The following is a 25593-nucleotide window of genomic DNA, read 5'->3' on the forward strand; positions in this document are numbered from 1 at the left end:
TTTTTATTAATAAAAATGTAGTAAAAAAATGTCACTGGCAGTAAATTTTGAAATGGAATAATGGGTCTCCTGCTGCAAAGGAAATGCTGAGACATTTACAGCAAAACAAACACTGAAGTGCAACTGAAAAGCATATTTCAAAAGCAGCTAGAGAGAATTATCTAATTACAATAATTGCCTAGTCACAATATTCAGTTTTGTTGGCAATGTTGCTGTTAAGTCAAACAACCGATTTATTAAAAGGCAATATGGAGCCAACAAACAGGCAAGCAACCAGACCAGCTCACGTAGGGAGATTGTGAGAAGACACAGAAGAGGCATTAAAAAAAGGAAGATACAGGCTTTCTGCCCCAGAAGGTTTTGAAATTCCAAAATTTCCTGCAGTCAGCAAGAAGGGACACTTTTATTTTAAGCTTGTAACAAATATACAAAATGTTTTTAAAAAACATTTCAAAACAGAAGGCTCTAGACTATGAGTTAGCCACGGCCTGTGCAGCAGGCCACACTGCAACGAGTGCTGTCAGGAAGAATTCTGGCTAACTCTTCTGGGGAGCGCATACTGAAGTGAGAATTCCACTGCCCTGGGACAGAGGGCAACATGCAAATCCCCACTCAAGCCCAATCAGCTCTGCTGACCATGGAAGACTGCAAACATTGCACCGCCCTTGCTCTTTTGGGGAGGCTGGTAGTGGTACGCCACACACAGCATCTACACTCGCTTGTCACATTGGGATCAACAACTCTAAAAGATTGCATCATGTTATAACCTTGAGGTGTCACATTAATTAATTCAATGTTAAACACAAATTTGCAGTCAGTTTAGACAGGGACCTTTGTGTTTAGCACCATGTCAGCTGGTTGCAGATGGACCTCATGGTTCCATCAAGGTTAAACCATGATTAGGGATGACTTGTCCTGCCTACTGACTGTAAACTCATGTTTAACAAAGTTGTCACAACTCTTCAAGATTGTCATAACACAACTTGATTTAGTCATTCATTTATTTATTTAGCAAAGACGAGCCCATTGCAGCTAGCCTAGGGGGAGGAAGGCTCCTGGTGCCCTTGTCCCATCCCTTCTGTACAACCTACCATAATCTGGCTCAAAAATTCAAGATAGTAAACTAAATAAACCCATGTAGCATCTGAAATTCTGTACTAGAATAAGTTCTAGCACAAAAAGTTAGGTTCAGTTAGACCATTACACACACATCATGCAGCCCAACCAACCAAACCAGATCTTATTCATGGAGGTTAGGTCCATCAGTGACTATTAGCCAAGATAGTCAGGGATGCAATCCCACGATCTGGGTGTCCCTAAACCTCAGACTGCCAGAAGCTGGGACTGGATGAGAGGAGAAGGATCACTTGATAATTGCCCTGTTCTGTTCATTCCCTCTGAAGCATTGAGCACTGGTTACTGTCAGAGTACAGCATATTGGGCTAGATCAGTGGTTCCCAAACTGGGGTTTGCAAAATGTTACAGGGGGTTCTTGGGGAAAAATTCCCTAATGATGGACAGAGCTGTCCCTAGGGAACCCAGGCAGCCCGGGGCCAGCAGCCCGGAGCCCCTGGACTTCCAAGAGCTAAGCAGATCAAAGCAAGAATATCTATCACACTGAGGAGATTTAAACTTCAAGACTCCTTATAAGAAATGGAAAGGGAGATGGACATTTTTTGCTGTTTTTCAAATTAAATGGGCAACTAGTATGGTTTTTAAAATTATTATGAAGAACAACTTTAAGCTTTGTTGTAACGTGTGTCGTTTGCCTGGACTGCTCAAGACCTGAATGCTTGTGTAGGAGGAACTCTTTGGAGTTGGCTTCTTAAATACCTTCATTCTGTTTCATATCTGATACTCCTTGATGAAACATAGGAGCCTTGTCTTATAACAGGCTTATTCAAAGTGATACAAGCTATGAAAGGGAGATCTTGGAAGAATGTTGCCATTTTCATAATGTAATAAAAATACTGTAATGATAAATAATTAATAAATGTCATAAAAGCAAATTTTATATTTCCAAGATCACTGCTTTTATAATTTATACTCAGGTAAAGAAGAAAATCCCTGGAAATATTCATTTTTAGGAGGGTGTTCACAAGACTTGACATTTTAGTGAAAGGGGTTCACAGCTTGTTAAAGTTTGGGAACCACTGGGCTAGATGGACCACTGACCTCACCGAATATGACCATTCTTATGTTAGACCCTCCCCGCCATTCCCTACAACGCACCTCATATTTCTCCCTTCAGCTGCATATGGAAACATATTCAAGACAGAATCAGAGACATAGAAGAGACACCAAAGCATGATATTTTCTCCCTCACACAGAGGGATGCCAGGCTTCTCTATCCTCTTCCAACTCACAGCCACATCTATCCACCCAGCAACCTATAGAATCACGTTTCTCAATGTCAGGTGACCTATATAAGCAAGCAGACTGTTTTTGGAATGTTTTGACATCTAACATGTTATAAGACAATAAGAAATAAAGTTAGCCTACCTTGCTTTCCGTCTGCTGTCTCCCACTTTTCTTTTGGCTCCATTTCCCTCTTGTTAACTCTTCTTTTCAACCCTTCCTCCCTCTCACCTCTGTTCTCCAGTCTTCTTCCCCAGCCCTTTCTATTCCCTTTCTTCAAAGACTTCCCAATTTACCACCTCCTGCAATGTTCTTTCCCTCCCAAGGTTCCACTCTCTTCTTTTCACAAGTGTTCTCCCCCTTCCATCCTCCTCCTCCCTATCTCCCCTTTTTCCTTCCCCAAAGCTGCCATCCCCCTTTCCTCCTCATTTCCTGCTTCCCACCTTCTCAGGGATCCACCCCCTCACATTCTTCCTTTCACTCAGGGTCTTGCCCCATTCTCTTCCTACCCTGGGGCTATCTTTCAATTCATTGCATTGGGGGACATCCCCCAGAAGTAGAAAATTACACTCAAATGGGGCAGATGTCCCCCTTCCCTTCCTAGTGCATCATCCCTTCAGCATCCCCAAAGAATTTCAAACTACCCCTGGTGCATACAGACAAACCCCTGCCTTTCAGCTTCCCCACATAAAAGGGCATACCCCAGCCATCAGATATTCAGCCACCCTGAGCCTTTGTCACCCCCAGCAGCTTACTAGGACTTCAGCAACCCCCCCGCCCCCATGATCCAACCCCTCATCTAAGCTTTAAACATGCTTACCTCAACTGTGAAAGCTTTTCTTGGCAGCTTCTTCCACCTCCTCCTTCTCCTCAGCCTCTTGGAAGCCCCTGCCCCAGGAGCATTTCCCACACTTCCTCCTTCTGCCCTCTCTTGTTTTGTAGTGAAAGGCACAGAGCTGGATGAGAGGGTAGCTATCTGTGGAGCAGACACCTTGCCTTGCTGTGAAGTAGCCATCAGGAAAGCAGCCCCTCAGTACCTCTTACTAGTAGGAAGCCAGAACTGCAGGGTTTTCTATGCAAACACTGCTCAAACTGGGGAGCTAAGCCTCTAGAAGTAGGCTGCTTTCTCCCCTCATAGGGATAGGCTTGTTAATGGAGAAATACATCATTAGCTTAATAATAATCTTTTCAAGGTCATTTGCCACGCATGCTGGTGAATACTGACTCTCGTATAGCTTTGTTGCCTAACAAAATATTGATAGCATGAGTAAAGCCTAGGTGGTGCCTGCAAGCCAAGGTTTAAACCCTGGGCCAGGCAGTTAGAAACCCCACAGCTGCTCACAGGCATCTAACAAATTATTAGCATTACACCCCAACAAATTCCTATGTTCTTTAGCCTTACTGGTAGCAGGTATATAGATGATGAATACAAACTAGCAGCAGGGATAGGCTGTGTTTTGAGGCTGAAACAAGTAAGGGCTGAATGGGGTTCACAATGTTTAACCATAAAGATGTTTAACCTTTAAGCTGCAAGTTCTGAGTCAGATTCATTGTCTTGTTACACTTGTGCAAAGAGAGTGTAACATATTAGCTCCAATGAAAGTGAGAGGAGAATTCTAATTTAGTAGCATTTAACACCCTCTTTACACAGGTGTTAACAACTACACAAGCCTAGTGGAGAATCAAACCTACTGTCTATAGTTTCAGTTTGTGCTCTGCCTGTTGTAAACCTTATTTTTCCGTTACCTATAGCTGAAGAAAACTTAATTTTTGTTGGAAAGACACCCATTACGCATTATTCCTGAAATGACCTGTAGGCCTGATGATTGGCACAACAAAGCTTAGAAATGGAAGGCAGCAGTATAACTCAACCCTGTATCTGTTGTACCAGCTGATAAAAATAATCCATATTTAAAGGCATGTTATCCAGATAAAGCAATGCTTCCTTGGTTATAGTACTAATAGTAACAGCTTAAAATGAAAGTTAATCTAAATTCTCTTCACTACTTACTTTTTGTCCTTTGATTAGCTTTGAAAAAGAAGTGTGCCCTGTTTTACTTTCCTATTCGCATATACTAGCATAGTGCTCCAAAGTACTGGTTGCAAACACAACAGGAGAATGTTTAATGTCAAGGAATACATCGTTTAATCATTATTAAATTAATTAAAATATTTCTATTAAATGGTTCGGTATGTTTTTCCCCTCTACCCACCCTAGATTTAGGGCCTGGATTACCTGATTGCCCACTTCCTTGTAAACCACTAAATTGCCCACTGCAACCTTGAGCCTGCGGGACTAGCTCATGCAGAACCAGTTGCAAGATAGGGGTTTGAGTTTTTATAAACATTTTACAGCATAGGAAATAGCCTCACTTGCTATGTGTGTGTGTGAGTTTGCAGAGTTTTTTGTTAATGATTTATTCATGGTTCTTCCCTCCATGAGAGCATTAGGACCAGATTTTCAAAAGCACCTAAAGATGCAGGTAGACTCTCAGTGGGATTTTCAAAAGCGCTTAGGTGCCTAACTCCCAAGTGCCAGAGCAACCAGCTGCCAAAATACCTACAGGTAGCTAGCTCCACTAGGCCTGGGATGTCTTTCATCGGGAAGGAGAGCTAGTACTGTGACCCACTGGGCATGTGCAAGATGTAAGTATTGACAGCAGCCCATAGTGAGCAAGGAGAGTGCAATGCCATTCTTCCAACCATGCGCTTTAATGGTGAGCAGTCACATCAACACAGTTTCCAGGCCATGGATGCACCCATTATTTGTCCTGCTGTCCATGCATGGACAACAATACTATTGGAATATACTGCCCAGTACACCAGGGCATTCCCCCTTCTCCTATCCCAGGAAAGCAGCCTAAGGATAGTCCTAGCTGTATGGAATGCCATATTTCGTTATTGCATGGGTCCATGGATCCTGAACCACTAGGTGTTGGGGCTGATCTGGAACCACTGAAATCAAGCACAGACTTTCATGGAATCATAGAATATCAGGGTTGGAAGGGACCTCAGAAGGTCATTTAGTCCAACCCCCTGCTCAAAGCAGGACCAATCTCCAATTTTTGCCCCAGATTCCTAAATGGCCCCCTCAAGGATTGAACTCACAACCTTGGGTTTAGCAGGCCAATGCTCAAACCTCTGAGCTATCCCTCCCCTTGAAAAGTATGTTTACTCTCTTGCAGCCATCACCCCATCCCCACCCCAACCATTGAGCTCCCTTAGGAGTATGCCAAACACCACACCAGTGAGGCACCACCCCAAGATGCATGGCCTCTGCACCAAGTAGATACACCTGCTGGGGACCAAATGGAATAGCAAACAGCTCTAGTGGCTGTCCATTTTTGACCATTAAAGGAACAAAATTTATAAGATGGAATTTTAACATTCATGCATAGACATGACATGATCAATACGCCAATTACAAAACACCACTCATTAGCTTTGGCTTCTTTACAAACAGGCTTTTACTTGGTGAGTTAAGAGGAGGGATATGCTTAGTTTTAATACCATATCTAAAACATATATTGAGCAAGCTATATTAAATGCAAAAAATATTTTAATGCAAAGTAATGGCTATGGCTTCAGAGCTAAAATGAAAAATAAGGAAATGTAGAAGTTAAGGTTCCTCCAGGAATATTAACTCAGTTACATTGCAGTGTATTTTCATTCCTGCTAAGTGTGTAGTTTAATGCATACCTATTTACTAGATTTAGACAATAAAATATACATGGTGTGCAATGTGGACCACGTTAATGTTAACTTCTGTATTGATTTCAACTTTACAACCTTAATGTTGCAGCGGAGTAAGTTTTGTTACCTTTTACCTGCTGTGCTTGGTTTTTTATTTTCATCATTCTTAAAGAGAAATTCCTATGTATAATGTTAGTATTCATGGGACTCCAATTATGCTTCCAGGCTCACATCCCATTAGTGTGAAATGAGAGCACATGTTGAGTTTCCATGTTTGTTTGATTGGAGATATTTTCTGGTAGGCTGAATTAAAGGGATAGCAATATATTAATTTTCACTGAGACTCCTAGTCTCATGATGGAAGGAGAAAGAAATGTATGCCCCACTCCTGTAAATATTTACATGTGTGTTTTACTTTAAGCAACCATACAGTTCCATTAGAGTAAATGGGACTATTCATGTGCTTAAAGGATCAGGGCCTTTAAAAACCATCAGAATTTGTAGTGGTACAGATACATGAAAACCAAATAAAAATTGCTAGAGCCACAATACTTTCACTCCTGAAATTTTTCCTATCCCAGTTGTCAAGGTTTGTTTTTTTTGGAGAGGGGCTTTGAAACCACTTAGCAGTCTATTCTCAATCTTATATAGTTTAATCCTATTAGCAGCCCTACATCTGTCTAGCTAGGTGGACAGAAAATATGCAGTGATATTACAAAGAAGCAAACAAGCCTGCTCAACAAGCCAGCCTTAAATGCCCATTTCTTCTTACAAAGGAGTACTTGTGGCACCTTAGAGACTAACCAATTTATTTGAGCATGCGTCCGATGAAGTGAGCTGTTGCTGACGAAAGCTTATGCTCAAATAAATTGGTTAGTCTCTAAGGTGCCACAAGTACTCCTTTTCTTTTTGCAAATACAGACTAACATGGCTGCTACTCAAGCATTTCTTCTTAGTTGCCTATATGGTATCTTATTCTTTTTCAAACATTGTTTTCTACAACTTGCAAAGGCACTATTCAGTAGGTACTATTTTATACATGCAATTTTTCACACTCTAGGAGTTTTTGCTGTAGTTCTGGCTAATAATAAAAAAATCATGATTCATGTTTTTTAATGGGAAGAGAATATAGTTTTTTAACCTCTTACTGAACAAACAAAACCAACCTTTAGCCTGAGACCAAATATGAGCAGTTTCATCCCAAAAGGAAAACTTTTCAGAATCTAATGGAAATGGGATAACTGAAACCATTTTGCAATCTTACCTATAGCTTTTAGTATAGGTATAGTTACAATGTATTTTGAAGATTCCTTTTTTAAAAGTTGTTGGAAATTCCTGTCATTGTTTCAGAATCTGCATTCAGTGAGTACAACTCCAGGTCTTTCTATAAATAGTGGTTTTGATTTTAAACTACCAAGCAGCAGTCTTACCTGATGCAAAGTAAAGATTTAGGATTGGCTTTACCATCAGGACCTTGCCTATGCTAGCGACTTGAAACATTTGATGAAGTGAGCTGTAGCTCACAGAAGCTTATGCTCAAATAAATTTGTTAGTCTCTAAGGTGCCACAAGAACTCCTTTTCTTTTTGCGAATACAGACTAACACGGCTGCTACTCTGAAACCCGTCATTTTTAATTAAGCCACCAGTTGTATTGAACTTGTTTTAAATTCAATTGGTTCAGTGCATCGACACCCACCAAGGTCAATTATCTTTGGACAACTACATGCCATCCCTACTTGCACTGTCCTAAACCAATTCAGCTGCTGTGCCCCCTAGGTATCATCTATCGGGGCACACTCCCATCACTCCCCATTTATATCCCTCATATTATCCTCTGACAAACTCCTACCTGCCTCAACCACATACCCCCATATTACCTCCCATCAGAAATGCCTCCCTGACCCACTAAACATTCTGGCTCCACACCTCCTCAGATGGCAAGCAACAGCTGTTTTATCAGGTGCAAGTGGTGGTTTGTGAGGGTGGGCATGCTCTGAGATATCCCATATCCTTCTGAATATACCCTGCTATGGACAGAGGATGGAAACATGGGGGAAACACCTTCTGAGATGTGTTCCCTAGCCCTCAGAACATTCCCTGCTGTTGCCGGCACCCAGTGCCGAGAGGCTGAACAACAGCTTGAGTTGGTTCGTTACCCGGTGTGCTACACCCAATAATCACAACGGGGTGGAGAAGCAGAAAAGTTTATTTGCAGCTGCAAAAAGGTACAGGAAGAGTAAAATCTCAAATCCTGCACACAGAGCAGGAAGTTACACAGGCTTTTATACATCCTTTTTCCCAGCATACTTATCCAATAGCAAGCTGCCCCAAGTATCCATATAGCCAGCCAATCCAGTTCCCAGCTAGTTCCCTGGTTCTCTGTATCATTTGTTAAACTATACATAAAGCTGCTTTATTCAGCATTGTTCTTCCATATCTGCCCTGTTTGGCCTTGCTTAGTTTCAGGCAATCATTACTCTGCAGCATATTGTTGCAGATCCTCAGCATAACTGCTGTGAGTGCCTCCAGGCCGGGGGAGGGGGAGGCCAAGGACACTTGGGTCTAGTACGCAGAGCTGCTGCGAGTGTCTCCGGGGCGGGGGGGCAAGGACACCTGGGCCTAGTGCGAGGGGGCTTCATCGACACTCGTGGTCTTCCATCCCCTCTAGTTACCTAGTGGCCATGCCCCAGTGTCCCCAACACTGCCATAAAGGAAGCTAAAAGCAGGGTGGGAACATGTTGACAGGGGTCCTACACTGCTCAGCATGCGCCCTGTGCAAAGGTGAACTCATAGCAGGGTGAAAAGAAAAGGAGTACTTGTGGCACCTTAGAGACTAACCAATTGGGTGTCACAAGTACTTCTTTTCTTTTTGCGAATACAGACTAACATGGCTGTTACTCTGAATCATGGCAGGGTGGGCATGTATAGACAAAAAGAAAAGGAGTAGTCGTGGCACCTTAGAGACTAACCAATTTATTTGAGCATGAGCTTTCGTGAGCTACAGCTCACTTCATCGGATGCATACCGTGGAAACTGCAGCAGACATTATATACACAGATTTCAGAGTAACAGCCGTGTTAGTCTGTATTCGCAAAAAGAAAAGGAGGACTTGTGGCACCTTAGAGACTAACCAATTTATTAGAGCATAAGCTTTCGTGAGCTACAGCTCACTTCATCAGATGCATATCGTGGAAACTGCAGCAGACTTTATATATACACAGAGAATATGAACCAATACCTCCTCCCACCCCACTGTCCTGCTGGTAATAGCTTATCTAAAGTGATCATCAGGTGGGCCATTTCCAGCACAAATCCAGGTTTTCTCACCCTCCACCCCCCACACAAATTCACTCTCCTGCTGGTGATAGCCCATCCAAAGTGACAACTCTTTACACAATGTGCATGACAATCAAGTTGGGCTATTTCCTGCACAAATCCAGGTTTTCTCACATCCCCCCCACCCCCATACACACACAAACTCACTCTCCTGCTGGTAATAGCTCATCCAAACTGACCACTCTTCAAGTTAAAATCCAAGTTAAACCAGAACATCTGGGGGGGGGGGGGATAGGAAAAACCAAGAGGAAACAGGCTACCTTGCATAATGACTTAGCCACTCCAAGTCTCTATTTAAGCCTAAATTAATAGTATCCAATTTGCAAATGAATTCCAATTCAGCAGTTTCTCGCTGGAGTCTGGATTTGAAGTTTTTTTGTTTTAAGATAGCGACCTTCATGTCTGTGATTGCGTGACCAGAGAGATTGAAGTGTTCTCCGACTGGTTTATGAATGTTATCATTCTTGACATCTGATTTGTGTCCATTTATTCTTTTACGTAGAGACTGTCCAGTTTGACCAATGTACATGGCAGAGGGGCATTGCTGGCACATGATGGCATATATCACATTGGTGGATGTGCAGGTGAACGAGCCTCTGATAGTGTGGCTGATGTTATTAGGCCCTGTGATGGTGTCCCCTGAATAGATATGTGGGCACAATTGGCAACGGGCTTTGTTGCAAGGATAAGTTCCTGGGTTAGTGGTTCTGTTGTGTGGTATGTGGTTGTTGGTGAGTACTTGCTTCAGGTTGCGGGGCTGTCTGTAGGCAAGGACTGGCCTGTCTCCCAAGATTTGTGAGAGTGTTGGGTCATCCTTTAGGATAGGTTGTAGATCCTTAATAATGCGTTGGAGGGGTTTTAGTTGGGGGCTGAAGGTGACGGCTAGTGGCGTTCTGTTATTTTCTTTGTTAGGCCTGTCCTGTAGTAGGTAACTTCTGGGAACTCTTCTGGCTCTATCAATCTGTTTCTTTACTTCTGCAGGTGGGTATTGTAGTTGTAAGAAAGCTTGACAGAGATCTTGTAGGTGTTTGTCTCTGTCTGAGGGGTTGGAGCAAATGCGGTTGTATCGCAGAGCTTGGCTGTAGACGATGGATCGTGTGGTGTGGTCAGGGTGAAAGCTGGAGGCATGCAGGTAGGAATAGCGGTCAGTAGGTTTCCGGTATAGGGTGGTGTTTATGTGACCATTGTTTATTAGCACTGTAGTGTCCAGGAAGTGGATCTCTTGTGTGGACTGGACCAGGCTGAGGTTGGTGGTGGGATGGAAATTGTTGAAATCATGGTGGAATTCCTCAAGGGCTTCTTTTCCATGGGTCCAGATGATGAAGATGCCATCAATATAGCGCAAGTAGAGTAGGGGCTTTAGGGGACGAGAGCTGAGGAAGCGTTGTTCTAAATCAGCCATAAAAATGTTGGCATACTGTGGGGCCATGCGGGTACCCATAGCAGTGCCGCTGATCTGAAGGTATACATTGTCCCCAAATGTGAAGTAGTTATGGGTAAGGACAAAGTCACAAAGTTCAGCCACCAGGTTAGCCGTGACATTATCGGGGATAGTGTTCTTGACAGCTTGTAGTCCATCTTTGTGTGGAATGTTGGTGTAGAGGGCTTCTACATCCATAGTGGCCAGGATGGTGTTATCAGGAAGATCACCGATGGATTGAAGTTTCCTCAGGAAGTCAGTGGTGTCTCGAAGGTAGCTGGGAGTGCTGGTAGCGTAGGGCCTGAGGAGGGAGTCTACATAGCCAGACAATCCTGCTGTCAGGGTGCCAATGCCTGAGATGATGGGGCGCCCAGGATTTCCAGGTTTATGGATCTTGGGTAGTAGATAGAATATCCCAGGTCGGGGTTCCAGGGGTGTGTCTGTGCAGATTTGATCTTGTGCTTTTTCAGGAAGTTTCTTGAGCAAATGCTGTAGTTGCTTTTGGTAACTCTCAGTGGGATCAGAGGGTAATGGCTTGTAGAAACTCGTGTTGGAGAGCTGCCGAGCAGCCTCTTGTTCATATTCCGACCTATTCATGATGACAACAGCACCTCCTTTGTCAGCCTTTTTGATTATGATGTCAGAGTTGTTTCTGAGGCTGTGGATGGCATTGCGTTCCGCATGGCTGAGGTTATGGGGCAAGTGATGCTGCTTTTCCACAATTTCAGCCCGTGCACGTCGGCGGAAGCACTCTATGTAGAAGTCCAGTCTGCTGTTTCGACCTTCAGGAGGAGTCCACCTAGAATCCCTCTTTCTGTAGTGTTGGTAGGGAGACCTCTGTGGATTAGTATGCTGTTCAGAGGTATTTTGGAAATATTCCTTGAGTCGGAGACGTCGAAAATAGGATTCTAGGTCACCACAGAACTGTATCATGTTCGTGGGGGTGGAGGGGCAGAAGGAGAGGCCCCGAGATAGAACAGCTGCTTCTGCTGGAGGTATTGGTTCATATTCTGGTTCATATTCATATTGGGGGAGGTTTAGATTGAATATTAGGAAAAACTTTTTCACTAAGAGGGTGGTGAAACACTGGAATGCGTTACCTAGGGAGGTGGTAGAATCTCCTTCCTTAGAGGTTTTTAAGGTCAGGCTTGACAAAGCCCTGGCTGGGATGATTTAACTGGGAATTGGTCCTGCTTTGAGCAGGGGGTTGGACTAGATGACCTTCTGGGGTCCCTTCCAACCCTGATATTCTATGATTCTATGATTCTCTGTGTATATATAAAGTCTGCTACAGTTTCCACGATATGCATCTGATGAAGTGAGCTGTAGCTCACGAAAGCTTATGCTCTCATAAATTGGTTAGTCTCTAAGGTGCCACAAGTCCTCCTTTTCTATATACACAGAGATCATGAAACAATACCACTTCCACCCCCCACCTCATGATCTCTGTGTGTATATAAAGTCTGCTGCAGTTTCCACGGTATGCATCCGATGAAGTGAGCTGTAGCTCACGAAAGCTCCTGCCCAAATAAATTGGTTAGTCTCTAAGGTGCCACCAGTCCTCCTTTTCTTTTTGCGAATACAGACTAACACGGCTGTTACTCTGAAACATGTATAGACAGTTGTTCTGTGCCAGTCACAATACGCCTTGGCAAGGAGAGGGAAGCTAATGGCAGAGTGGGTACGTATCGACAAGTGTCTTCTACTGCTCACAGTAGGCCTGGGCCTTGAGCCAGGGGCTAACGGTGGGGCCCGCCTCAGCCGCGGGGCCAGGAACTGCAGGCAGCGCAGCCCATCGCAGCTGAGCCCTACCTCGCCCCAAGCTCTCAGCAGGCCAACACCTGCTTACTGGCTCAGGAGTTTAAAAAAAAAGGGGGGGGGCCGCCACTGCCCTATGTGGTGATTGGACAGTTTCACAGGCGGGCCCTGCTCCCTATATGGCGATTGGGCAGTTCGTCAAGCAGCCCCCTCTTTTGATTGGACAGTTAGATAGACAGTCTCCACCTCCCGGGGCTCTGATGGCTTCGGACTGCGGACAGAGCCCGCTGATTGGCTAGTTCCTCAGACAGCCCCTCCCCCTGTGTGGTGGGTGGATGAGACGCTGTGGGGTGGCTGCCCCGCGTCTCCGAGCCGGTTATACGCTCCCGCCGGTGCGGTGAGTGAGGTGGGTCTTTCCCCGCAAAGCCCGCACCCATGGAGCTTTCCTACCAGACGCTGAAGACCACCCACCAGGCTAAGGAGGCGGTGAGTGCTGGAGAGAGGCCGCTGCGCTTCTCCGTTACTATAGAGACCGGGCGGCTGCGGGCGCCATTACTGCGCATGGGCAAGAGGGGCCACCCTGCCGGCAGGAGGAGGGCCCCGCAGAGAGGGAGGGTTCAGTCAGTGCGCAGGCGCTGGGCGTTCTGCCCTCCTTGCTCCCGGTTGTCAGTTTCCAGGAGCTTTTGGAAATTATTCCAGGAGGCACCTCTCTCTATCTTTAGGCTCACAGGACTGGAAGGGACCTGGAGAGGTCACCTAGTCCAGTCCCCTGCGCTCACAGCAGGGCTGAGAATTATTTAGACCCTCCCTGGCAGGTGTTTGTCCAACCTGCTCTTAAAAATCCCCCATGATGGAGAGTCCATAACCTCCCCCTAGGCAATTTGTTCAGGTGCTTAACGATCCTGACAGTTAGGAAGTTTTTTCTAGTGTCCAACCTAAACCGCCCTTGCTGCAATTTAAGCCCTTTGCTGCTTGTCCTGTCCTTAAAGTTTGAGAACAATTTTTCTCCCTCCTCCTTGTAACAACCTTTTATGTACTTGGAAACTGTTATGGTGCCCCTTCTCAGTCTGTTCTTCTCCAGACTAAACAAACCCAGTTTTTTTCAATCTTCCGTCATAGGTCACATTTTCTAGACCTTTAATCGTTTTTGTTGCTCTTCTCTGGATTTTCTCCAATTTTTCCCCATCTTTTCTGAAATGTGGCACCCAGAACTAGACACAATACCCCAGTTGAGGCCTAATCAGTGCGGAGTAGAGTGGAAGAATTACTTCTTGTGTCTTGCTTACACTCCTGCTAATACATCCCAGAAGGATGTTTGCTTTTTTTTGCTGCAGCAGCGTTACACTGTTGACTCATATTTAGCTTGTGATCAACTAGGACCCCCAGATCCCTTTCTGCAGTACTCCTGCCTAGACAGTCATTTGCCATTTTGTATGTGTGCAGGTGATTATTCCTTCCTAGGTGGAGTACTTTACATTTGTCCTTATTAAATTCCATCCGATTTACTTCAGACCACTTCTCCAGTTTGTCCAGATCATTTTATTTTGAATTTTAATTCTGAATTAATTTAAGGTGTCTAAATACCTTTGAAAATCTGTCCCTCAGAGACTTGACCAAAGGTGTTCCTGCAGGGCCAGCCTTAGGGGTGGGTGGGCAGGATGATTGCTTTGGGTGCCAACTTCTGGGGTGCCACATTGCTTCACCATCCTTTTCTTTTGGGTTTTGCTTGTTTCCTCTGCACCGGGCCGGTTTGGGGGTTTTATTTTTGTTTTGCTTGTGCAGTGTTGGTTGGGGTATTTATTTATTGGCGGAGGAGTTGTTGTTTTTTTTAATCATCCTGTGTGTGTGTGTGTTTGTGCTGAAAATGTTCTCCATCCTGGGCAGCAAAAAATTGCAGAACACTTAGAGCAGTCCTGAGTTCCTGTTTCCCACTCCTGTGCTCAGATTCCTGGACTGCAATTCTTTCCATTTATCTTCCTCTGCAGATTTTTGTGGTTTCTTGCATCCCTAGGAATGGCATTAAAAACAATCAATGGCGAATGTTTGCAATTCTATAAAATAATTAAAATCACAACTACCTTAAAATATTGACCAAAACATACATTTTTTTTATTTTAAAGACTTTATTTACTTTAAAGCCTTGAATTGAGGTGGTCCAGCATATTTGACATCCTTCTTCTTTATTTGCTCTTGACTGTGCAGTAAGAGCTAGTTCAGTAGACTGTATTCCTTAACCTGTCCCTTTAGCGCCACCTGCTGGCTAAAATAATTTTTAAAAATCTGTTCTTATCAATCGAATATTTGATATAATGAGCTGGAGCGCCGATAAGAAGCGCAGTCAAGAAAGTAACAGATACTTTCCTCATGGATTGTATTTTCTAAATGGACAACCAACCTAATTCTCAATTACTGAGAGACAATCTCCGCTCATTGATATATTTTGCTTTCCACAACCAAATCTCTGTACAGCTTTTCATGAGTGATGTACCCGAGTAATCTGATTCTAATATCTAAACAGTATTGTTAAATCTATTCATCTAAATTTGGGTTGTTGCTGATCATGTATTTTATGTATTATATGACTTTTAAAAACTATATTTGTGGATAATCTTAGCACTATACCCAGATGTACAGACACACTTTTCCCAGCCTATGTATTACATATATATATATATTTAACATTAGCTTTAATGTAATTTTTTAATCAATTGAGTATTTATTCAACTTCTGTGCCACAGCCTCATTCGTACCTGTCAGGGCAAGGAGAGAACTGGGCCAAGCTTCCCCCTCTCTTCATCCCCCGCTCTTGAGACACTATATGGGATAGGATCCCCCTACCCCTCTGGGGAGAGAACAGAAAAGGAGCCAGGCAAGGATGAGCTCCACCCTGTGGACCCAGCGTATGTCCTCAGTGGCCTGTCCTGCCTCTGGGATAACAGCTTTGTCCTGCTACTAGCTAATGAAAGGTACCCTGCATCTGGAGCTGTAATTTCCATCTCTGGTAGATGTACATGAGCTAGCTTTGATCAAAGTAGAGTGCTAAAAATAGCAGTGTAGCTGCGTAGTAGAGGTGGTGGCATGGGATAGCCAGCCAGGTACAGTCTGTTCCTCGGTAAATAATCAGGCAGCTTGTCCACAGCAACGCTGCCATTTTTAGTGCTCTAGCATGATCAAAACTAGCATGTGTACCTCTACCTGAGCTGGAAATTATGCCATTATACAAATAGACTGGTACAGTAAAGTTGTTTGTCTTATTTAGAAAGTCAAGGACTAGAAAGTTATGAAATGTCAGGTTTGTGGTTGTCCATGCGACTTTAATTCAGGTCCTTTGTGTATATGCATTATGATACAATCTTTAATTACAAGTTCACATACTATTTTTTCCACTAGACCCGTGCCTTATTCAGTGCATAGGTTGGATGCACACAGACACAGAATTAAAGTGTCAAGGGCAAGTGTATATCTGGGATTTTCTGTCTTTTGAGTGAAGTACTTTGCAACAAGTACTTCTAATTTTTTATATGTAATATACATTATAATGTAGAAAATAGGATTAAATAATAACAAAGAATTATAGTTAAATTAATCCCTGGTGTATGTGGAGTTACACTGAAGTCCCTGAAATCAGTGGAGCTACACCAGAAACTAGTTTGACCCATAACCTGTACCTTTTTAAAAAAAAAAAAAGATTTGGAATTAAATATGGGAACAGTTCAGTTTTAAAATTAAACTGGTTTACAAACTCATGTGTCTTTAACAGCTACAAAGAAACGAATACATGACATTTTTATTTTGTTAATTTAGAAAAAAACACTAAGTGTTGGAGCTAATTAGTGAAGTGCTCAACTATTTAGCTTTTAAAACAAGATCATGTTTAAGTGCCTTAAGCTTTTATTAATTGCATGGACCCAAAAAATTCTCTATAGTAATTGAAAATGTAATTACGCACATTTTTTGTTCTTATAAGAATAGGAGCTTATTAAACTTTAAACACTTAAACATCTATTGAAATACCAATGACTATAAACAACATGCCATTCTAAATACTAATTAAACAGCAAGGCTAAATCACTATGAAGCTAAACTGAATTTTAAATAACTTTTTACTTGTAAGTGCTCCTTTTCTTTCACATATGTATTAGATTTTACCACTTCCTTGCTAACCAGAGCTGAAGTCCTTGGTGTGATGATAGTTTGTCAAAGTTTGCTTTCAGGCTGTCTGCTGGTATGGAATATACCGGGTGGGGTGACTCAGTGGTTCATTAGATTTGTTATGCAATAGAAGATCCATCCTGTAAGGTTTTCAATGGCTCCAACTCCTCTTGACTTCAGTGGGGCTCATCAGCATGTCACAGGATTGGGATCAGAGGCTTACTTCTCTATATTTTTGGTTCCGATCCAACCTCGGTTGGTTGATAATGAAAGTTGCTATCATCTGATTGGCTCATTAGTGGCCTATGTGAGATGATTCGGTAGTCTTAGGGCTTGTTACACAAACATTTAGTTTTGTGGAAAGCTGGGAAGGGGTGAATCTATTTTCACTGTTGTGGATTGTCTATGAGGACCCTGCTGACATGCATTAATAGTTCATTAATGCGCTTTGATCTAGTCCTCGTTGAAATGGGACTAGGTCAGAGCACATTAATGGACTGTTAATGTGCCTCAGGAGGGTCCACATGGACAGGTTTCAGAGTAACATCCGTGTTAGTCTGTATTCGCAAAAAGAAAAGGAGTACTTGTGGCACCTTAGAGACTAACCAATTTATTTGAACATGAGCTTTCGTGAGCTACAGCTCACTTCATCGGATGCATACCGTGAAAACTGCAGCAGACATTTATATACACACAGAGATCATGAAACAATACCTCCTCCCACCCCACTGTCCTGCTGGTAATAGCTTATCTAAAGTGATCATCAAGTTGGGCCATTTCCAGCACAAATCCAGGTTTTCTCACCCTCCACCCAAACTCACTCTCCTGCTGGTAATAGCCCATCCAAAGTGACAACTCTCTTCACAATGTGCATGATAATCAAGGTGGGCCATTTCCTGCACAAATCCAGGTTCTCTCACCCCCTCACCCCCCTCCAAAAACCACACACACAAACTCACTATCCTGCTGGTAATAGCTCATCCAAAGTGACCACTCTCCCTACAATGTGCATGATAATCAAGGTGGGCCATTATCATGCACAGGTTTCTACACCACAAAATTAACCATCACAGGTCGCACTCTTAGTGTCAGTTTCACCAGAAGACAAACAATGAATGGGCCATGGAGACTAAACTACCCTTTCATTTTTAGGAGGCTTCTTCATGGGGAAATTTTTGGCAAAAAGGCCTACCATCGCTATCAACAGTGGGAGCAACAGTACTGTAAACAGTCTTAGAGCATGCCTACCAGATTGCGCTCCGCACAAGACACAGCGGAGAAGGTGGTGCCATCACCGGTATGGGAAGTGAACTTAGGTCTCCAATGTGAATGTGCTAACCACTAGGTTGTAGAATCATTCATGCTGTCTCTGGCTCAGTGAATATTTAAATGTTTCTATCAAGTGGAACCACTTCAGCAGGAGAGATTGAGACAAATCCCCCCAGAATACCCTACAGCTCTGTGGTTAATGCACTCTCCTGGGAGGTGGGAGCCCTAGGGTCAGATAGAGTGGAGATTTGAACCTGAGTCTCCTACAGCCTGGGTAAGTGCTCTACCATTGGGCTAATGGATATAAGGGGGTGGGAGGCACCACAATCCCTCCCACCCCCGGCATCTCCAGTAGTAATAACTCCAACCCCTTTCCCACCCCTCAAACTGTAATTACAGAAAGACAAGTCTTCTAGGATGAATTGTAAAAGGGCCCCAATTTTAAGATTATTTTCAAAACACTATCTGTGAGAGAATCGCTCATCCCACCTGTGCCAAAGTTTGTTTTTATTTGCTGAGAACATGCCACAAAGTTAATCTGTCTTCTTTCAGCATCCCTGCCAATGCACTTGTGATTGTACAAGCAAATTATCCCAGACTAGAACTTAATAATAATAATCTGCCCTTTTCATCCTCAGAGTGCTTTATAAAATATTAATCTTCACACTGCCACTTGGAGATAGGAAAGTATTATTGTACTTGTAATAAGGACAGGGAAACTAAGGCAGAGGGAGTTGTAACTTTCCCAAGGCAACAGAAGTAGGGAGTGTTAGAGCTTGGATTGTAATTTAATGCCTCTTTCTTGAACTGCCTCATCTTTTTCCCTTTAGAAATCTGAAATTAAGCTTATACACCATGACTTAAGTAAAATGAGAAACAATTTTCAAATCCTGGGAAAATTTCGTGTAAAAATGTTTCCCTCTTTTCCACTAGATGGCTCTGCACTTAAATCAAACTTCCAAGGGAAAAGATATGATAGCTGTGATGACCCCCTCCCTTGCCTCCCAGTTTTTCTAGAGATTAATAAAAGCCTTCTGGAACAAACAGAGGGATAGTCACCAGCCTTAAAATAAAGTAACTGCCATATTATCTCAAATACATAAGTCAGAAGGTGAATGGCATTGTCGTTAGATGTTTGGCTGCATGTGTGTTCTCTCTCTGTGTGGCATCCCAGCTCTCCGCAGGTAGCTGACACAGCAGACCTCGAGCGAACTGCTCAATGACCACAGTGTGCATTAAGGTACAAAGGCACCCAGCCAGGTTTATTGTCGACAAAGCATGGTCTTAGCTCCCCAAATCAATGTCTAGAGTTACACTAGCACATGTATGCCCATGACAATGGACGCAGCTCAGTGAATGGCGGGACTTTCCATTCCCCGTTGGCTGACCAAAGACATTCCCTCTGAGACTCCATTTTATGGACCAATACAAACAAGTTATATATTGCCCCTCTGACGTGGTTAGTTACTGCCCCCTGATGTGGATTGTTACCACTCGTTACCTTGTACATACTGGTTCGATCAAAACATCTCTATCCATTATATTGTCATCCTGACCTCATCTTTAAGAGTGTGTTCCTTTTATTTTTGGGGGGCGTGTTTATAACATACCTGGTATGGGGTGTTCTTGTACCATCCTTCTGGAATGTGTTTGCGTGAGTTTGCTGTGCCTAGCCTTTCTTAGGAACGTGTGTGTTTTTGCAGTACCAGTCCTGTTCTTGCCAGGCTCTGTGAGCATGTACACAGACAGAGCATGACTCCTGCTTTTACAACCTTGCTGACTTTGCTTTATATTAGCAAAGCTTTGACCACTACTTTAGCCCAGATAAAAGGGCTTATGTCTCAGGCTCTCTTCCTGCTACAGGCATATGGTACCCTCCATGCTGCAGAGTGTAGAGGGGAGCGGAATAGTTCTAATCTGACCAAGGAGAGGAAGGCTGGCTATGCACTATGTTACACTACCCAAAACCACATTTTGGTACCTTTCTTCTTTCTGTTGTTGCTGTGATAGTGCACAGTTCCAGGAGACAAAGGGGAACTATCCTTCTACATACATATTCCTTTTTGAAGTCTATTAGGACGTAAAATGATAAATCATAAGTAGTTGTTATGAACAGTGGTAACTCTGTGGCTTGTCTGTGAACTCCAGATGGACAGATGCAGCAGGAATTAGTGCTTTGGCACTAAAGGACACATAGGGGCAGGTTCTAGTGTGGATAGGTCAAGGATTTGTGGGTTTATCTCCTGCAGATTTATTCTCTACCACTTTGGCTGGACAATTCCTCTTCCAGATCCATTTTGCCACAGGGCCCACCTCCTGGGGGAACAATGTGGCAATGTGCTAGAAGTCATGGTTTTATCCTGTCCTTTTGCCTTTTAAGGAACAAGGGGGAGGATTGGTCCCTAAGGCATTGTAGCACTGGTATTTTATTTATAGTAAATGTTATACAGTGAAACCTGCATTGAGAATCACCTCTAATAGTAAATGCAGCCCCATCTTAAGTGAATACTTCCACATATCCCCAGGTTTTGTATACAGTTGGTTCAAATTTTGTATCTGATATCAAAGATTAACATTTACACAAACCTAATTTCCATGTGGAACTACTAGGGCTGTCAAGCGATTTACAAAAAAAAATTAATTGCGATTAATCACACTGTTAAACAATAATTGAATACCACTTATTTAAATATTTTTGGATGTTTTCTATATTTTCAAATATATTGATTTCAATTACAACACAGAATACGAAGTGTACAGAGCTCACTTTATTTATTTTTATTACAAATATTTGCACTGTAAAAAACAAAACAAATAGTATTTTTCAATTCACCAAATACAAGTACTGTAATGCAATCTCTTTATCATGAAAGTTGAACTTACAAATGTAGAATTATGTACCAAAAAAACCCTGCATTCAGAAATAAAACAATGTAAAGCTTTAGAGCCTGCAAGTCCACTCACTCCTCCTTCTTGTTCAGCCAATAGCTCAGATAAACAAGTTTGTTTACATTTGCAGGAGATAATGCTGCCCACTTTGTTTTCAATGTCACCTGAAAGTGAGAACAGGCATTTCCATAGTACTGTTGTAGCCAGCGTCCCAAGATATTTACGTGCCAGATGTGCTAAAGATTCATATGTACCTTCATGCTTCAACCACCATTCCAGAGGACATGCATCCATGCTGACGGGTTCTGCTCGATAATGATCCAAAGCAGTGCAGACCAACGCATGTTCATTTTAATCAGCTGAGTCAAATGCCACCAGCAGGAGGTTGATTTTCTTTTTTGGTGCTTCGGGTTCTGTAGTTTCTGCATCCGAATGTTGCTCTTTTAAGACTTCTGAAAGCATGCTCTACACCTCATCCCTCTCAGATTTTGGAAGGCACTTCAGATTCTTAAATCTTGGGTCGAGTGCTGTAGCTATCTTTAGAAATTTCACATTGGTATCTTTGCGTTTTGTCAAATTTGCAGTGAAAGTGTTCTTAAAACGAACAACCTGTGCTGGGTCATCATCCGAGACTGCTATAACATGAAATATATGGCAGAATGCAGGTAAAACAGAGCAGGAGACATGCAATTCTCGACCAAGGAGTTCAGTCACAAATTTAATTAACGCAATATTTTTTTAACAAGCATCATCAGCATGGAAGCATGTCCTCTGGAACGGCGGCCAAAGCATGAAGAGGCATATGAATCTTCAGCAAATCTGGCACATAAATATCTTGCGACACCGGCTACAACAGTGCCATGCGAACACCTGTTCTCACTTTCAGGTGATATTGTAAACAAAAAGCGGGCAGCATTCTCTCCTGCAAATGTAAACAACCTTGTTTGAGCAATTGGCTGAACAAGAAGTAGGACTGAGAGGACTTGTAGGCTCAAAAGTTTTACATTGTTTTGTTTTTGAGTGCAGTTATGTAACACAAAAACTACATTTGTAAGTTGCACTTTAATGGTAAAAAGATTGTACTACAGTACTTATATGAGGTGAATTGAAAAATACTATTTCTTTTGTTTATCATTTTACAGTGAAAATATTTGTAATAAAAATTAATATAAATTGAGCACTGCACACTTTGTAGTCTGTGTAATTGAAATCAAAATGTATATATTTGAAAATGTAGAAAAACATCCAAAAATATTTAATGAATTTCAATTGGCATTCTATTGTTTAACAGTGTGATTAATCATGATTAATTTTTTTGAATTGCGTGAGTTAACAGCGATTAATCGACAGCCCTAGTAAATACCACTTCAGTTCACACAGTGTCCAGTTAAGAGTCTAGCTATTCATTTGTCAAGCTATTCACACCAGTTTTGTATGTGCATAAGTGGCATTTGCACATGCAGATCAGACACATGCAATTGTTTACACACAGCAGGAAGTCCCATCTTTAAAAATTAAGTCCTTAAAGATCAGACTCTATTAGACAAGCAAGCCCTTGGGTGATCTTTTAGGACAGATTTCACTGCATTCAAAAAATACTAAGTAGGATCACTTGTTCAACATATTATATGTTGATGTTAAATAAATATAACGTTTATTTTTTTAACCAAATGGGAGCCAGAGTTATACTGTTCACATTTAGATGCCTTCCAAACTTTAGTGGAAACTGGTACTACTAACTTAGTTGCCTAAGTCTGGGTTTAGAAATATCTGATCTTCCTGTAGCTCCAGGTTCAAATCCCAGATAGATTGGCCAACCTCTTCTTTCTAAGATACATTCCCTACAGTTTATATTTTTTTCCAGTAAGATCTTAAAAACTGAGGGCATATTTGGTCTGTGTGGGCACTGAAGACCTTCTGACACATCTCATCAGAAGGAAAACATGAGTGTCTTTGCTGAACTTTCTCCTCTTGCTAGTGTGCATTATACAATATGCTGTGTAGTGCTCCTTCACACAGAAGTAGCTGCAAGTGAGTGATTATGTATGTAAATATTTTGTAGTGCACTTTAGGATAAGCAGGACCATTTAAATATTTATTGTGAAGTATTAATACTATTCAGGCCTTTCATATTAATCTGTGCTGAGGAACATATGTAAATATGGAACTGACTCCCTGCCCAAGTTATGGGGAAACCTTACTTTAGTCACTCTGCTTTAAGAGTTGTCTGGTCTTGCAGTGGTTCAAAATGGTTAATTTTCATAAGAAGCAATTTCTTGCATGACCGAGTAAGCTAGTCTTTCCAATACAAAGTTGTGACCCTAGGCACCTTTGTATTCTCACTGCTGCAATAATTATACAAAATATGTCTTGTGAGGTATCACATAAAAGCTAATACACTTTATTAATATCCTTGTAAAATGCATGTGTTAACATTATAGGTGAAGTTACAAATTCCCTATGTATGATGTTGCTAGAACATGTTTAAGACCACAGAGCCTGGCCTAGGTAAAGGTCATAAACAGGTCTGTCCTAGACAAAGGAATATGAGTTTACCTCAGTTTACATATTAGCAGTAAACAAAAGCTTTGACCTAAAGCAGCTGCGGTTATCCTGATCGTGAACTCAAGGGACAGAATTAACATGACTCCTGCACCCCAGAGAGATGCAGGAGACTGAATCCCCAGAAGGCCTTCGTGTTTTATAAGACAAAGACAGCCCTTTGGTGATATGACTCCCATCTTTATCTTTCATCTTAGGAGACAAAGGAACCAACTGAGTTGATCTTCATGATGAGTCCTGGCCAGGCTGGCCAGTAAAAGCTGGAAAGAAGACTGTGTTACAGCCAGAACAAGGGTGGTCATACCTAGTGGTCAGAGCAGAAGTTGGGAGTCAGGCACCTGGAGGTCAGAGTCCAAGATAGGTCAGAGGGCAGACAGAGGTTCAGGCATTAAGAGGGAGGCAGGGTCAGGTTACTGGGAGGACAGAGTCCGATACAGGCCAGATGGCAATCTGAGAGCCAGGTATCAAGAGGTGGGCAGGGTCAGGCACGAAGTTAGTTACAGATGGCAATCGAAGAGCAAAGCTGAGGACCAACCAGGGTCAGAAGCTGGAATCTAGGGTCTATTGGAAGCAGGGTCTGGAGCAGAGCCAGGCAGGCATTCTGTGTTGTTCGTGGCTTCCTGGTTTAAGTACTGGTACTGACCAATCAGTGGGCTGTGAGGAGCCACCACTTTGGTCATGCTGGGCAGTACTTCCTGCTGAGCCTAATCTCACAGGGTCCTCCCATGGGAGCTCACCCTAAACCTTCAGTGGTGATGCCGAGGTGTCAGCAGCCCAGAACCCCTTTTGTCCCAGGGTCCAGCCCTGCAGGTTCTTTCATCATTCCCCCTTTTTGGGCTGGTGCCGAAGGCTTGTCTGGGTGAGCCTTATGGAATTCTTCCACCAGGTCAGGGATGTGGTCATGGGAGACAAACTCCCAAGTGTGCTCTTTGCAGCTGTAGCCTTCCCAGTCCACCAGATAGTACAAACGGCCATGTGTCTGTCAGGAATCAAGGATGACATGTATTTGGTATTCCTTGTGACCTGGATTTCATAGAATCATAGAATATCAGGGTTGGAAGGGACCTCAGGAGGTCATCTAGTCCAACCCCCTGCTCAAAAGCAGGACCAATCCGCAATTAAATCATCCCAGCCAGGGCTTTGTCAAGCCTGACGTTAAAAACTTCTAAGGAAGGAGATTCCACCACCTCCCTAGGCAACGCATTCCAGTGTTTCACCACCCTCCTAGTGAAAAAGTTTTTCCTAATATCCAACCTAAATCTCCCCCACTGCAACTTGAGACCACTACTCCTTGTCCTGTCCTCTTCTACCACTCAGAATAGTCTAGAACCATCCTCTCTGGAACCACCTCTCAGGTAGTTGAAAGCAGCTATCAAATCCCCCCTTATTCTTCTCTTCTGCAGACTAAACAATCCCAGTTCCCTCAGCTTCTCCTCATAAGTCATGTGTTCCAGACCCCTAATCATTTTTGTTGCCCTTCGCTGGACTCTTTCCAATTTATCCCCATCCTTCTTGTAGTGTGGGGCCCAAAACTGGACACAGTACTCCAGATGAGGCCTCACCAATGTCGAATAGAGGGGGACGATCACGTCCCTCGATCTGCTCGCTATGCCCCTACTTATACATCCCAAAATGCCATTGACCTTCTTGGCAACAAGGGCACACTGTTGACTCATATCCAGCTTCTCGTCCACTGTCACCCCTAGGTCCTTTTCCGCAGAACTGCTGCCTAGCCATTCAGTCCCTAGTCTGTAGCTGTGATTTGGGTTCTTCCGTCCTAAGTGCAGGACCCTGCACTTATCCTTATTGAACCTCATCAGATTTCTTTTGGCCCAATCCTCCAATTTGTCCAGGTCCTTCTGTATCCTATCCCTGCCCTCCAGTGTATCTACCACTCCTCCCAGTTTAGTATCATCCGCAAATTTGCTGAGAGTGCAATCCACACCATCCTCCAGATCATTTATGAAGATATTGAACAAAACCGGCCCCAGGACCGACCCCTGGGGCACTCCACTTGATACCGGCTGCCAACTAGACATGGAGCCATTGATCACTACCCGTTGAGCCCGACAATCTAGCTAGCTTTCTACCCACCTTATAGTGCATTCATCCAGCCTGTACTTCTTTAACTTGCTGACAAGAATACTGTGGGAGA

At 43.0% G+C, this 25593-nt stretch overlaps 1 protein-coding gene across 5 annotated transcripts in view; it reads left to right on the forward strand.

Annotated features, from left to right (window-relative positions):
- The first annotated feature begins 12891 nt into the window (after positions 1-12891).
- KATNAL2 (katanin catalytic subunit A1 like 2) overlaps positions 12892-25593 on the forward strand; it is a 58595-nt gene continuing 45893 nt past the window's right edge. For 3 of the 5 annotated variants that reach the window (XR_014711736.1, XM_084628958.1, XM_084628959.1), the window contains exons 1-2: positions 12893-13052; positions 17871-18015. Coding sequence is in view for 3 of the 5 variants with exons in the window: in XM_084628958.1 (XP_084485084.1) it covers positions 17959-18015 (57 nt within the window). In the remaining 2 variants the exon portion in view is untranslated. Of the gene's footprint in view, positions 13053-17870; positions 18016-25593 lie in introns of all 5 variants that reach the window. The other 2 variants (XM_084628960.1, XM_084628961.1) reach the window with 2 other exon arrangements.

The sequence above is a fragment of the Lepidochelys olivacea genome, assembly GCF_965140295.1.
Source record: "Lepidochelys olivacea isolate rLepOli2 genome assembly, chromosome: 5".
Lineage (NCBI taxonomy): Eukaryota > Metazoa > Chordata > Testudines > Cheloniidae > Lepidochelys > Lepidochelys olivacea.